At 40.3% G+C, this 16854-nt stretch overlaps 1 protein-coding gene across 2 annotated transcripts in view; it reads left to right on the forward strand.

The window, feature by feature from the left end:
• The window catches only part of clmpb (CXADR like membrane protein b), a 141433-nt gene extending 137130 nt beyond the window's left edge, over window positions 1-4303 (forward strand). For both annotated transcript variants that reach the window (XM_042486125.1, XM_042486126.1), the window contains one exon: window positions 859-4303. In XM_042486125.1, the coding sequence (XP_042342059.1) occupies window positions 859-1192 (334 nt within the window). In that variant the 3' untranslated portion in view covers window positions 1193-4303. The remainder of the gene's footprint in view (window positions 1-858) is intronic.
• The last annotated feature ends 12551 nt before the right edge of the window (window positions 4304-16854 follow it).

Here is a 16854-nt window from a genome sequence, read left to right on the forward strand (position 1 = left end):
TGTGATGAAATGTTTTCTGTTTTTATACCGTGTTAAGAGTCTGAGCCTTTCCGCTAATGTGCTGAACCAGACGACACCAGCTTTAGTGACGCACATCTCGAGTATATGGAGTTAGAACCAACCTCACAGCTGTTTGAAAAAAAAATCTTCCAAGAGTTATAGAACCATTTCTGGTGTGTCTGAGGAGGTACTGTGTAGCCAACAGTGCGCAGATGAGAGGTTTCTATTTCCGACTTTCTGTGGAGAATATAAGCCTTATATCAGTGGGATGATATTACCTGCTGACTTAGCCCCCGCAACCCACACACCCTGGTGACCCGGTGACAGTGATTCATTATAACTGCAATGATCCTCTGCAATTTCATCCAAGTAAAAATCACAGCACAAATTATCCTATTTTTGGTGATTCATGTTTTTAGGTTGTTTTGCCATGCAATCTCTATTCTTCTTTGTGATTTTGTACATTTTTTTATTCTCCTCCTGTCATGAAAGTGGAATTACAAAGGAAAGTTTTCATTGTGTTTTCAGCAAAAACTTTTTTCCTTCAACAGTTGTATCTGGGGAAGGAGTGATTTCAGCAGATTTCATTATTCCATGCAAATGTGTTTCACAAAACTGAGGGGCTGGGGGGTATCTCATGAATTACATGAGGTCCCAATATAATACTAGTCCCGTGTGAATAGGGTCTTAGAATAGTGTTTGGGATGGTACTGTGCTGAGCTGTTTTGCGGTTCATTTTGTGTGTATGTGTTTGTTCCTCTTCTCTATTTTCAGAAGTACAGTTGGTATAAAATAAATGGACCTGAGTCATCATTGTTTGCTGTGTGTGTCTGTGTGTGTGTGTGTGTCTAACCACAGGGAGGATGCAGAGGCTCCCAAGGCCAAGCTGGTGAAGCCCAATTCCCTGTCCTCATCCCGCTCTGGCAGCTCACGCTCCGGTGCCTCCTCCACCCAGTCCATGGTGCACAACAGCGCCCAGCGTGGTCACCGCCCCCGTCCACCAGCTGTAGCAGCTCTCAAGGAAAATGGACAACCTCCAGGTTTCCCCCAGTCCCCTCCAGCCTACACCTCAGTGGTGCCCAAGACCCCCGAGCCCCCTACCACTCCCAAATTCAACTCCAGGAACATGTCTGGGCCCACACCCCCAACCCTCATGGTCCCCGCCCAGACCAAGGCCTTTCAGACTGTGTAAGGCCGAAAGTCAACCGCTTCCTGCAGCCATGTGAGACTCCCATCCCAGCCCGAGCCCTGGAGCCCCCCCCCCCCCCCCAGACTAAGACTCTTCCATAAACAAAGAAATGCAACTAGTTAAAAGGATGTAATTAAAAGAATCAATATTATAAGTCCAAAAGTACTTTTAATGAATGCATACTTAAAAAGGGAAAATAAGACATGCTTGCCCCCTACTGAATTACATAAAACAACAAAACAAAAGAAAAAAACAAGACCCGAGATGCAACACTGTCTGTATCTCATGGCTAAAGGCAGAACTTGTTTTCCGAGTTCCGTCTTTTGGCTTTTGAAGGCGCAGGGAAGCACCGTGTGCAGCGAGGTGGAAGGAGCCCCCTACAGTAGTAGAGCTTTTATATATTCATCAAAACAAAGGGTAAGGCATGCAGTGGAGAATAAGAGGGAAAAAAGGGAGACGGTAAAGACTGGATGATAAAATAGATCCAAACTCTGAGCCCAATACCAATGGAGTCACACAGCTGTTAAGCTTTGGTTGTGGACAAATACAAGATGGATACAAGCAGGGCGGAAACAAGTAGGAGGACAGAGTGTAAGACAGCTACTGATTTTTATTTTTATTTTTTTTATCCTCTGGGAGGAGGGGAGGGGGCGTGGGGTGACTCTCTGATTCATGTCACCCTGCACCTCCAACTCGCTGCCTCCAGCACCTGCTCTGAAACCACAAACCCCTTAGCCTCCCATGGGCTGGGCCGATTGTGCCCATCCATGTGGACAGACACAGTGTGTGGGCGTGTGCATCATCTGCCTCAGTGCTCTCGGTCTTTTCGTGCTCTCATAACGAACCTGTGAGAAACCACTGCGGTCCGGAGACTGACTCAGCTGGCTCACAAACAGCTCATCTGCTTTACCGATCAGCAGGGGAAACTTCAGGTACAAGGATGTAGCATTGACAGCAGAGTCAAATCAATGGAGTACCCCCCCCTCCAACATCCTGTCTACATCTAAAGACATCATTTTCTGGTACTGAATATCTTTCCTGAATTATTAAATAGTATGTATTAGGCCTATAGCGAGTCAATACTTAAAATATAGGGGATATGCTTCTATTAGACCAGCTGGACTTGTTTTTCCTTTCGTTTCTTTCAGATCTCCTGTGTTTCTTCTCTATGAACAGGTTTTAAGGGGTGACAGACAGCTATATGTCCACTCATCCATACTAAAAAGTGCCACCAATCCTTAGGATGGGTTATTATTGTTGCTTTTTTTTAATTCTTTTTGTTTACCTGCAACATTTCTGAAACCAAAATCTGTCACCATGAATGTGTGATGTACAAAGATGGTGGATCCCGTTCTTTTCAGCTCCTTATGCTGAACTGAATCAATATCCGAGCTAAGGCACAAAGAATTGACCTTGACGTACAATTTAACAATTACTCTGTCTGAATGAAGGGAGCGGAGAGTATGACTGGAGAGACTTCAGTTGTATAGGGTGTGTATGGTATCATTGTCAGTACTCTCCCTGGATCCGCAACAATAGAGTGGCACTCGATTGCTGTCTCTCTGAATCACCAGGACCTGCTCGGTTATTGGTCGAGTCATGCTATCAGCCAATTCCCCTTTTATCCTCAGACAGACCCTGGTGCAGTTTGATTGAAAGTATCTGAAAAAAAGGGGGCAAGTACCCTATCTAGTGTGCCTTTGCAATCCCTCCTCTCTTCTGGTTTCTTTCTTTGTCCTTATCTTCAGCACACCAGTGGTTAAGTCTCTGTTCACATCCAGCTTTGAGGGTCAACTGTAGCAAATACTGGGAGATACAACTTCACAAAACTTGCCCTTGTAATAACAGATGTAGCCTATAGGGAGCACCAAGCAGAGTGAATTATCTATGGTGAGAAAGCAATCCCATGCCATGGGACAATGTACTGTATATTCTGTAATCAGTCTTGTTTTATATTGTACATACAGATAGATATACGCACATGATGTCATTTAATTTAATAAATAAGGGTATGTGAGGGGAGATAAACCTCTTACAAACAGGTCAATTAGAAACCCAGAAGTGAATTTAAACCATGTGTTTTTTTGTACACATGTTGTGTCAACAAGTGACACCCCCTATTCTAATGTCACCATAGAGATTTTCAAATTTTAAGCTACATATTCATGTGAAACAAAAATGTAAAACAAAAAAAAAAAAGATACCCTCACAGTTACTGGCCAGATTCTCATTGGTTGTTGTATGGATTTTATTGATCCTTTGAGAATAACTTCTTCAGGTTTTTGGTGACCCTGTGACCTTTTCACAATCACCACCACCAGGTCAACCACCTTTACCACAAATTGGGAATTGATCTTGAAAAGAAACTGCCAGATTTTGATAAAGTCTGCTATGAGTATTTATAGTCAACACATCATTAATATTTTTGCCCTTTTTCTCAAGCACCACCATTGACCAGAATTTAGGAACTGATCTTGAAAAGTAATAGATTTCCATAAAATCTGCCACCAGTATTTATAGCCAACATATCATGAATGTTTTGGTGAACGCTTATTTTTATCCAAGCGCTCCATCCTGATAAAATTTCCAGTTGGGGACAAGATATATCAGGCTGAAATTTTTTAAGGCTGTTCATACGGTCAAAGGAAATAAGCTGGTTTTGTTTTGAATGACTCTCAGGACACACTAGTAAGTTTAAGATCAACTACTTGTTCTACGTGTAGAAAATTATCAGTGTGTCCAACACTTTAATATTATAGCTTGTAATGAATTTTGCTATTCTCTTTGGGCTGGTAGCAGGACTTTAATCTTGCCTCACTTTTAAATCAAAACTGCCACACTAAAGTAAAAAACCCACAAAATAAGTTTACATAATTCAACTTCAGAAGTTGTGAAAACCAACATCTGTCTAAAAAGCACATGTGGTTTGACTTCACATTGGGGAATTTACATGTGACTGAACTGAGAGGGAAGATGAGGGGGAAAAATGCCTTTTAAATTCAACTAGAGACAGCAGTTCATATTTGAGCAGGGAGCCCACTGTGTGTGCGTGTGTGTGTGTGTGTGTGTGTGTGTGTGTGTGTGTGCGTGGGTGTGTGTGTGTGTGTATGTGCGTGCGGGTGTGCTTGCGTGCATGCATGCATGTTTGTGAATGTGTACGAGTGTGTCTGTGTAGGTGTGTGCATGTAAATTCAGTATAAGCCCTTGGGCCACACCCACACATTCTCATGTTAGCCATTCAATGAGTGAGAAGGATCCAGTCAGGCAAAGCAAGCTCAAGCCAAACTGATATGACTGCAGACTGGCAGTGTTTATTTTAGTTTTCACTGACTCCTATGTCTATTGAACTTGGCGTCATGGGCAGCAGTCATGTTTTTTGCTTGTGGGGGTAGTGTCTCGAGACAAAGCACGTCCATAATTCATAATATTGTCAGCTCTGGAGGCCACTTATACGCTCTCTCCTTGCTCTTGCTGTCTCTTAACATAGAATGCACTTGGCCCTGGGTGTACTGATGGCATCTCAAGGTGCACACACACACAAAAACACACTCACATACACGGTACAAAACAGGTCAAAATTGTATATACACACACAAAAACAGGTACATGTGGCACATTCAGATCCGCACGGGAAACACAGGTGTGTGCCTCATGCACATTCACAGTTGCACATGCTCGCATGCGCTTACACACACAGTTTGCACAAACAAAAGCCCAAATAGCAGTCCTTGTTATTTCTGCTCCTTCAGAATCAATTTGATGGATCGAATGTCTAGAGGGATTACGACTGACTGATGGATCCAGGATACTAAATGCAGCACAGAAAGAGACACTCTGCATCACCCAGGGGACATGTGCACACACACATCACACACACACACACACACACAGCTACTGTAACAAAACACACATCTGCACACAAACACACATACAAACTCTGCTATGCATCTTAAAAATCTGGATAGCATATGCTTCAAGACTTATTTTTTTTCCACAAGAATCTGTGAGTGTTGTACTGGGAATCAGGAGAGGTATAACAGGATTGATTATGAGCCAGGGCTGTAGGCTCTCGCCATTGAAATTCCCTCCACTACAGATGAAAGTAGCAGTAGAGGTGGAGGATGGGATGCAAGTCTTCCAGCTGTTAAATTCCTCCAAGCTTTTTGATTTGCTTTCCAGCAACTGCAAGTCTCAGGTGGCAGATTCCCCAGTTTATGAGCCCTCCATGTTGCATCTCTCCTCTCGTGTGTGCAGCTTTGTGGCCTGACAAACTTGCGCTCTTTCCAACAAATGAATTTTAAGGAGCTTTTGTCAGTTCAGTAGAGAGTGGAGGGGGAAAGTCTTATCACACCTCAAAGTGTCAGCAGCACACCCAATATCATTCTTTTAAACAGTATCCATCAGCACTATATATTGTCTTATTATCAACACTCCAAGGTGCAGTAAACATGGAATCCTTAATGCTTATCCTGCGTTATATGATAGGAGTATGAATCTCATGTAGCCACTATGTTTTATGTTCTATTAAGCAGTTTTATTTCTGATTAAAGCTGTTGAGCAGGGCAAAGTGATGCTCAGACTTTGTGGTTTGGCCTTTTATGTCAGTATAAGGGAATGTGATGTATTGTTACTTTTGAGAGAGGAGATGGATGGGGCTGTAGTCAACCTCAAGGAGGAAAGCAAAGGTACCTGCATGTCATAGGAGATTGAGCAGACGAACGGGAATGCTTTGCTTTGATGTAACATAACTGTATTCGGCTAAAAATAGAAAAAAACCAACAAAAAAAAAAGAAAATCTACAATTGTAAATATATTCACAGAAAAATTTTATGAAGCTTTATTTTTGTCTTCTTCGTTATTTTGAAATTATCATCAATGTACTTTGCACTTTTTTTGTGTGCTGTGCTCATCACCGGCCTGTGTGGGATCTGTGGCTCTGGTTGGCTGTTTCTCTTGACTACATTGTTTCGATGTCAGGGGGAGACATGCTGAGCGCGGCATCACTAAAGGGAAATGTAAGACACTTTTGTTTTCTTTACTCTCATCTGTTTTTCTGCCATGGCTTCTCTTTGGTTTTATAAAACAGTACAGAATATTTTTTTTTGTTCGTCTGATGAAAACAATCCATGTAAATATCACAAGTAAAAAAAAAATGTATATTTTTACGACTTCTGAGTTATTACTCTTTTCATTTGCAAATAAAATATTCAATGACAACTTAATTGGTATTGTGGCATCTTGATTTGGATTTTGGCCTCTCAAAAAAAAGAGCAAATACAAAACAAGAATAACACCACATATCCAGTACTCCTAAATGACATAGATGTGTCATGGTCAACTCAGGTATTCTTGGCAAACCTTTTAGATAATGAATTGTAGCATTCCTGTCACTTTTCCTGAAGTGGCAGTTTCAGGTCACATTTTTTTCACATAACCATGAGAATATCTCAACATTTACAAGATGGATTCATACAAAATTTAGTGCATTCATAATTCCCAGATGATTTAGCCTATTGACTTTGGCAATACCCTGACTTTGTTCAAACACAACCATGAGGTTGGCACTTGGGATTTTAAGTGAAATGTCTTGATAACTATTGGGTGTATCGCCATGAAATGACATGTCATTCATGCCCCCCTTCAGGACTTTTCCCCTTGTGCCATAAAAAGGTCAACGTTTAAATTGTCAAATACTTGGACATGTAAGTGTTGTCATGCTTCATTGCCCCCCCCCCCCCTTTTTTTTTATTAAGAGAAAAGAGTATAAATATTCACATTTAAGAAGCTGAAATCAGAGAATTTTGACCTTTTTTATCTACTTAAACCGATAAATTGATTATCAATTTAGATTAAGTTAGTTGACAATTACATTATTGATTGATAAATTGTTGTGGCTTTAATAACAGTGCTACTGAGCATTTAGCATAAAACTTTGCTTTAGACTCTAACAGTATTTCTATGCCATCCATGGGCCAAAATGTGCACTGAATGTATGGGTCACAGTAATACATCTATGTCAAACAACACTGGTAGGCCTTGAGGGTATTTTATTGGAGCTATGGACGTCCCCTCTTACAGCTGTATAACTAAGCCTATCGTGATTAGTGGACTTAAGAGTGGCTGAGGGCTGAGGACACAGCTATTGGGTAGCGGGGCAACTTCTTCTTCTCCTTCCTCCTTAATGGTCTCTCTCTCGATTTCCAGCCCTTTAATGTGACACTTGCACCTGTGGCAACAAGGTCAGTGATATCTATGGACCTGTCAGCGACTTATTGACTGACATTTATCTCCTCTCTCTGAAAAGTTCTTCTTATGTTGACAATCTATTGAGCTGCTGAGATGGAGTGTCCATGTCAGCCTTGGTTCAAGAGACAGGGTGCGACTTTATCTCTGCTTTAAGAATGCACGCAAAAGGTATGACAAGTAGCCCCAAAAATGGGTTGAACATGTGGAAATAACACTCTGAGTTAATGCACATGAATGAGCCACTGGGGATAATACAATTATAAGTGCGTTCTCTGACATCTGTTTGCTGAGGAGTGGGCTGCAGACTGCTCGCTAAATTTACATCTTTTCAAAACATGGCATGCATATCAAGTGAGATGGGATTTTCAAGGCTAGATCACATTTCTGTGCCCATTGTTCCACATGATTAGCCATGTGTCATAAACCCATCTCACTGGCATGCCCACGCACACACTCACACACACGCACACACATACCTATGAGTGAACGCACATGATGCGCTGACGTCATCACAGCTCGGACCATTAGAAAACTCAGCATGGTGATTTGAAGTGTTACAGATCATATGTTTTTTTACACAATTTAGCTATTTTAGTCTGTTTAGGGCACATCATTGATGTTGTAAATCACTGAATAGCATGATGTGTCACAATTATGGATTAACACGGACACTTACGCTCCAATTAACCCAAATACGAAAGTGTTGTAAAATATAAAATATGTCATCACACAGATAAGACGTTTTTTGCTCCGAGTGAGCTTTGCAGCCTAATTAATACCAAATCATATTTTGCTCCTGGACTCTTGCTATAATCTGCAGCAAATACTTGGAGATTGCCACACGAGGCCTGCATAATTGAAGTCACTTATATAATTGCACCCCCTGGTGTTGATTGGGGATAGCTCTTGCGTTATCTGAGATGCTGATAGGCTCTTAATGAGATGAGAGGAATCAAAAGTCACACATCATACATCATCAGTTGAGACTAGTTAATCTGAAATCTCATGTGTAAACTATGTAAAGGAAAAAGACTGGCAGCAAATTATAAAATGTGACTGTGTAGTTTTAGGAGCTGAACTATGTTTGCATCAGCCTTTTTTAACCTAAATTTGTGAGGCCTGTATTATATTGTCCTCTTTCTTGGACATTGACCTTATCAGGATCTCATTTCCTGGATCTCCACAGACAACTCTAACCTAATTTAATCCATGAACAGTGCCCGTTAAAGAATTATGTTGAAAAACAGTCATCTATTTATGTTGCAATCCACTGTGCACAGTTGTCCTATATGGCTCAATGGAAGAACATAACAGTAATATTGTTAGTGGGTCTCGTTAGGTGCAAGTAATGTACATGGGTAACTTTGCCTAAAGCTCCCTCTGGTGGAACCTGACATGTGCACCAAGTGCAACAGCATATAATGATGAATGGGAGTGCAGCAGACATTGATGGTTACTATACCTTGCCGTTTCCATTTTAAAAAAGGCTTTTATCTATGTGTTACAGTACATCCATCCGAAAATTAATTGTCTATTACCTTAAAAATATGTTTAAAAAAGAAAGTGTAAAAGCACAGTATTTCAGCACACAACTGATGGCAATATATTAGTTTAACTATTGTCAATCTGCTTGAATAATCCTGCAGAGTTTTACTAGTGCTTTGTGCACCGATTATCTACGGGTAATGAACATTGCACTGTGACCCACATCTGCGGCATATTTCATTCTCTGACAACCACGCTAATTATAGAGCTGCCATGAATTTAGATAGAGAGGTTAATAGCATGCTGTTTTTGACTCGTGCACTGCTACTATTCCACTTTAAAAACTTGTCTTTGCTGGGCTACAGAGAAATTATCAATTTGCAGCGAGACTAAATTGTAAACTAGCTACCTGATACTGTTCTATCTGACAAGCCTGATTATGATTAATGTATCTATGACGTCCCTGATAAATGTGAGCATAATTTAAACTGTGATTCTCTGACCTATATAGCTGAGAAAAACTTTGGCTAAACTCAAACAGCTGTGATGTGTTTCATAAAGAGCTTAAGATGATGCAGGATGAATCACTTTTTTTTGGCGCCAAGTCAAAAAAAGCTTCAAGATATACAGCCAACAAGGAGTCTTAATATTCAATAATTAAAGTATTTGATTTTCTTTGTTAATCAGGGAAAGCAAGATGCATGAATATCAATTACATAAACTAGAATCTTAATTCTGAAAGCTATTAGTCCATTTAATTGAAAAATGAGGCAATTAATGATACAGTATCTTTTAATGGAGCAAGCAAGTAAAATTAACTGTGGGCTAAATTAGACAAAAGAGATCCATAACTCTGTGCTCTGAAAAGGAGAAGCATTCAGCTGAGGATTTCACCTTCAGACTGTAAGCTGTGGTATAACACATTTTTTCTTGATACACAGGGTGGGCATGTAAAATGTAAAATGCTGTTACAAAGGACAATTAAAGGGCCAGTGTGTAGGATTTAGGGTGATATATTGAAATGGAATATAATGTTATATGAATGTTTTAATGTTTAGTGTTTAGTGTATAAACTAAAATCATCATGTTTGCATTACCTTGCCAAATATATATATTTATTCATTCATTCATTCATTGTCCGTAAACTGCTTGTCCTCACAGGGGTCACAGGGGGGCTGGAGCCAATCCTAGCTGTCATCGGGTGGAAGGCGGGGTACACCTTGGACAGGCTGCCAGACTATTGCGGGGCTGACACATATATACAGACAACTAGTCACACTCACATGCACACCTATGGCAGTTTAGAGTCACCGATTAAACTGACACGCATGTCTTTGGACTGTGGGAGGAAGCCGGAGACCCCGGAGAGAACCCACGCAGACATGGAGAGAACATGCACACTCCGCACAGAAGGGCCCCCCCACCCAAGGTCCGAACTTTTGCCCCAACCTGGATTTGAACTGGGAACCCTTTTGCATCGGCCAATATAGCACTGAAACACTGATTTTTAAAGTGAAAACTGCCAAACTGGTTTGAACCGCTGGAGGATGATTTGGCTTCTGGTAAAAACCTCCTAACAATGAACACTGAACCAGGAGTTCATGCTTGGCAGATAGAGGAGTCAGATGGTTGCAATTTGTTATGCTCACCACTAGATGCCGCTAAATCCTACACACTGTCCCTTTACAAATCTCTGATGTTTGTGCTGAACATGTTTATTTATAATAATATGTAACCACAGCCATCATTATTTTCAGGCATACATCACAGAAAAAAATCGTACAATCTTCAAAAAGTGTATGTTGTGCAATAGATTTTGCAATTATGCAATGTAATATATTGGAAGTTGGATTCATGCAACTTCAATATAGGGACGTGAACTATGTTAAAATGCCTTCTGTACATCCCATTTTGGCCTTTAATCTGAAATATAGGTAGAGAAATGTAATGTTTCTATTCTCATGAACAACGTGCTTGTGAGTGACGTGAGTGACGTAACAATTTAACTTGATTGGGAACCCTCTCGCGGACACCTACATGTCCCCAGACTGCACTTTGAACCATGGCATTTCCACCGCCTTGCAGCCTGCAGAGCCCATACAGAGACGCTCCAGCTGCTGGTTAATAATAATGTAGCCAGCAGGAGATGGCACATACAGGAGAGAGCTGTCAGTTAGCGCTAACAGCTGGTCAAGGCGACATGGCCTGTGGGTATTTCATCCCTCAGCTCAGGCTGGAGGAAATAGCTGAGGATGGGCCGTTCACGAGCATCGCCTTCCGCCCGTATCAACATGGCCACCACCAACATGGAAAGTCAACCTCTCCCTGAAGTGACAGAAAACGACACAAGTAAGATTTCTTTACAGCCTGTTGGGGTTTAGGGGTTTAAGCTTCTAGCGAGGATAAAAAGTAGACAAACAAGGCGATTATTGTGTGTGATGCTGAAAGCATTTAATGCGGGCGTCCAGACAAACAGCTACAGCTAACCTTACCTGCGGTGTAAGGAAAAATAAACCATAATAATCCACTTAGAGTGCAAATTCAGCCCTTGTCCTTACTGTTTTTGAAGTGACAGCTTGGAAAAAGGAGTAGCATATTAGCAGAAAGACGCTATCATATATGAACTTTTCTACCTGCCCAGTTGCAAACAACAACGTTAGTAGGTAGCCAGCTGGTTGACATGAAAACATTTAGCAAGCTCGAGACCAACACGAGTTTTCTCGGGAGTTGCTGGAGACCAAACCAAAGCTAAAAATAAGAGTTAATATTGCACTTCAAATGTTGGCCCATTTTGTGAGTGTTGTTTGTGTCTGAGCTTGGCAGTTCTTTGTTAATGCTGTGCCATGGCTGTCAGCTGACTAACGTCATGCTTTTAAACGTTTTTCAGCCTATACTTTCCTATCTAAAAATGAGTGTAACTTATTTTTGACTAATTTGAACCAACTTTAGCAATACAAGTGAAAAAGTATGATTTTTTTTTATTATGATATTAAAACACATTAGACCCACACAAAAATAGTAACTGGTTGAAAAAAGACAAATGTTAAACCTGTTTACACCTATGCAGTGATAAATGTAAATGGCTTTTGATCAATGCATCCCTTGCAGTGTGTATGAGATGATAGGTTCGTGCATAGTCAGCCTCAGGTTTTACTGACCAGCTGTTTCTCATTGTCTCTGACAGTTTCACTAACTGTAATGTGTGTGAATGAAATGTGGTTAATATACCTTTACCCAACTTGTTGGATGTCATTGCAGGACAAGCACAGATGTAGACTAATTGATAACAAAAAAGAAAATTACGTTGTTTTTTTTTAAACAAAAGTGAGTGTGTGTTGGAATTGTCTTTGGTGTGATTGTACATCCAGCACGAAGCTGATGGAAAGTGTCATTAATAGTGATCTCAAGTTATGGTTTTAAGGCACTTGACTATTGCAAGATGCTGCGACGTGCCTGTGGTATGAGAGATTGCTGTGAAACTGCAGACATCCCTGCCTGTTGCTATGGGAGCTGTCACCTGGGACAGTTTGGATCTAATTGGGGCTTTGTCTAATATGAAAACTGGCTGTTAGCAGCCACAGTGGTACGGTGATTAGGCATCCATCTCTTCCTCTGCTGAGCAGTTATCAGCCCCTCCAATGTCGTGAATCTATCTTGCGATTCTCTGGGTAGAAATGATGCATGCCAACTGTGTCAGAGCCAGATTACACAGCTCAGTGATAGTGTTAGAGCACTAAGGGGCATCTGTCTAATGATGTGGCTTCTAAAGGGAGCTTCTGGGCTGAAAAGAAAGTTTGCTCTGCATTGTGATCATATTAAACCAAAAGTGTTGAAATATGCCAAATTTTTTATGACATAATCAGACTCTGGACTGAAATTCTCAAGAGTGCTTTCTGGCTTAAGGAGCTGCTTCAGTGTTATTCCTCTAATCACATAGGAATCATGCTACCAGGGAAAGAAAGTGAATGTTTTGTGTGTTTGTGTGAGACACTTGACTGTTGCTGGAAGCAGTGCACTGTTCTTTGGTCAAAACAATCACTGATCATCATCCTCAATGACTGTTGAACATACTACAAAGAATTTCAGTGTTGTAAATTGCTGTCTTATAACATAAATGGTCTCTAGTTGTGTGATGGTTACCTTCCTCTCCAGAGAAAGAATGGATGACATCAGTTGTCTGTGAAATTATGAGCTGATGGACGCTGTCAGCTCGCCTGAATAGTGCCTAGTTGTAGCTTGTCTCAGGTGAATGTAAATTGAGGTTTTGCGATGCCAGATCCTCCGGCTTTCTCTGTTGCGGTATAACACTGTAAAAATGCTGCTGTCTTGACAGCTTTTTGGGCGGCATTGCCTCAGCTTCTCACTGTGGGCTTTTTATAAATCTATGACATTATTCGTCACTGAATCTTTTTTTTCCCCCATTTCCTGCAAGTAAGTTTTCTGTCATTGACCAAATGATGGGATTCACATAACAAATGATAACGTGACGGCTTACAAGACTGTCGACGCAACTTCCTGCGTGGGTGCAGTTTAGAAAACCCAGAAGTTCTGCTCTGCTCTTTTGGTGCATACTGTACAGGTTCAGTCAGCGGGAATTTTACTGCCAGTTGATTGAATTGCTCTTAGGGAAGCACTAATAAAGAATTCATCTGGTCCAGCCCATAACACTTCTTCTAGACTGGCATTGCCCCAAATGGATGAGAATGGATGTTTTCTTTACTTCACCTACTAATTTCCAATCAGCAGAATTAACAGCCACTGCTGCCAGCAATGATGTCATACCTGTTTGGTTTGACAGAGATGAAAAAAGACGACTGATTAAACAGCTAAAGGGATTCTGAAAAAGATCACATGGCATAATACTGTAGCTTTTCCCAGTTTAACAGAAAATGATATCTTTTTGAGAAGGTCCAGTATGTAGGATTTAGGGGGATATATAAGCTAAAAAGGAATATAATATAATAAGTATGTTTTCATTAGTTCATAATCACCTTAAAATAAGAATGGCTTTGTTTTTGTAACTTTAAAATGAGAGGTTAATATCTACATAGGGAGTAGGTCACAGAGATTGCCATGTTGCACCTCCATGTTTCTGCAGTAGCCCAGAACAGACAAACTCTAGCTCTGAATAGGGCCATTCACGCGAGCATTTTCTTGTTGCTTACAGTAGTTAGGCGCCCTTCAGTAAGAGCATCGTAAAAATATTTCACAGTCAAACTCAGTGTTTATACTGATTTAAATCACCACGTCCATTTGTTTTAGAGATAAAGAGACTTTTGTGGGTAATTTGACTACTGGTAAAAACCTCCTGAATAATGAACACTAATGTAAAGGAATTGTGATGGGAGAAGTTTCAGCTTGTTGCAAGCTGCAATCCTCACCACAATATGGCCTTAAATTCCCCTAAATCTTTCATGTTTGCTGTTATTCTTGTTCAATATTAGGCCTATTTATACATCAGGGTCCAATGTTTGGGATTTAGGCACATCTATTGGCAGAAATTGTACAAAATATTCATAATTATTATTTTTTTCATTAGTTTACTTTCATTTTTTAATGAGGAAAATTGTAGCCCATGTTGTATTTCTGGATTTTGTCAGAGTTGTAATAGTGTGGTTCACATTATGCGGCCAGAAAGAGAAGTATGTGATGGAATCACATCCTGATCTGTCAATCAGGCTGTGAGGTTATTTTCTAGCTTTTCTAGCCAGCAGTATCCAGGAAGCCAATGTCACAGTGTGCAACGATGGCACCATGGCTAGAAATCTTCCTGTTGTCATTACTGTCAGCACCTCTTTTACTGAGCTTGTTACACCTCATTCAGAGCTCATTATTCTTTTGTTAGCAGGAAATTAAGTCAGCTCCAAAGTAACACATGGCCCATGCTGATGGCAGTGGACAAGACTGAGGTGACGCACATCCTGCATCAGTGGAGCCCCACATTGTCAGGGGTTTACAGGATCTCTCTTCATTCTGCACTGAGTATACAGTGAGGCAGAAAGGGCTAGTTGAGGATCTGCTGAGAGCTGGCCCAGAAATATATATATATATTTTTTTCAGTGTCATGATATACCATATTTAGTGGATAGTGGATTGGATGGACAGTGACAGTGCACACATTACCACACATGCACTGTATGGATGCAGAAAGTGTGAAGTTAAACCAAATGTCATAAATTTAGCTAAAGGAAATAAGGGCTGCATATTTTTTTTTTAAGTTGGCGTCATAGTACATAGCAGTCATTCTAATTGGGAGGAAACGGAGCAATGAAGAATGGAAGCCACTTGCAGCTCCGCAGGTAGATCTGCCATGTAATTACCATTACATTTTAATCTTCAACTATAAATCTATCTGCCCCTAGTGGCTTGCTCAGGCTTTGCTTTAACCCCTTGTGTGGAATGCTTGAACATACTGTATATACTTCATGTGCCAAAGAGGGAAATGTGCACATTTCTAATTAGACTGTTAGTGATATGGCCTCTGAGTGGTTTAAATTATTGAAATGTGTCAGTTTGAGCTCTGCAGCTAATTCAGATACACTTTCTTCTCTGTCACAGCGCCCTACATGGATGCTGTGACAGTAGTTCCAGTGTGTGTATAAGGGTACTAATGAGGACTCAGTCGAAGCTGTGACTGGTAAATGGGGCAGATCCAAGCCTCGGTCGAGGAATTGATCTTTTCTTTTATCCCTGTGAAATCTTATGCAGCAGCTCCGTCTGATAATCCACAAACACAGCTCAGATCAAAGCCAGCTGGGTTTAAGAAACAGACTCCCCCACCATGGTCTATTTTGGCAAGCAAAACTATTAAATGGGTGATTGTTGACAATAGAGAAAGGGACAGAAGCTGTTGGATTGCACATTCTCATTAAAATGTTTTACTTGAATGAAAATGTGAGGCAAAGCAGGGTTTTTTCACCAAAGCCGGTGCACAGTTTTCTTTCACAGCACATTTGGGTTAGCACATGTTTATAGCAGAAGAGCTCTGTGCTACTCATCTTACTGGTGCTCATTTGCACACATAGTTGAGTTGAGCCTCAAGTCTTCCACAATGCTTTGAAACCTGCTGGGAAAAACACTATTACTTGCATTGAGAACATTGCAATCTCAAAATGAAATGCTTTTTGATCTCCCACAAATATTTCATCATTTCAGTGAAGAGTCGGTTGCTTTACCGTGGGCTTGTTACCTGCAGCTATCATTTAATATTTCATGTGGGAAATTTAGTTCCCTAGTTGGAGCAAATAGTCCATCTGGTAGGCCTGGTGGGTATAACACAATCCAGACCATTTAAATGTTGCTGAAAAGAAATATCTGTTCATGCAAATGCAGAAAGAATTAGGTGCTACAATAAGTCTTAGTACTCCTTATTTTTTTCTAGTCTTTTTTATTGCTGCCTCCCTCCTGTGCACAGCCAATACTCAAATACATGTTCCAGAATCTATTTACCTGTTTGAAATAGAAACATAATGAAATAAATGTTATAAAATATACATAAAATAAATTGGAGCTGTTGATGTATTGATTGATAAAAAGAAATACACTTTATAAGTCATACTTCAAAGCAAAAATGCCAAATTTTCAGAGTTTCAGCTTTTCAGTTGAGAAATTTGCTTTTTTTTATTTGTCTTATTTGATAGTAAACTAAAAAAATCAGTTTCAAGGTACTGGTCAGACAAAGCATTGTCTTGATGATGTTGTCTCCAGCTTTAATGGTTATTTTTCCTGAGTCAAACTAACTACTTGACTAATTATCAACAGATTAATAATGATAAATATAGGTGTTAGTTGTAGCTTAAATTAGATGCTGTTATATACAGGGTTCAGTGATATACCATGACATTAGAGTTGATGGTTATCATACCGTGTAACCAAAACTAATTCATCCTTTTCCTTTTCCCTAATTTTATATAAAGCTTGGCTCTGCAAATGTG

Source organism: Plectropomus leopardus, chromosome 5, assembly GCF_008729295.1.
Source record: "Plectropomus leopardus isolate mb chromosome 5, YSFRI_Pleo_2.0, whole genome shotgun sequence".
Taxonomy (NCBI): Eukaryota; Metazoa; Chordata; class Actinopteri; order Perciformes; family Serranidae; genus Plectropomus; species Plectropomus leopardus.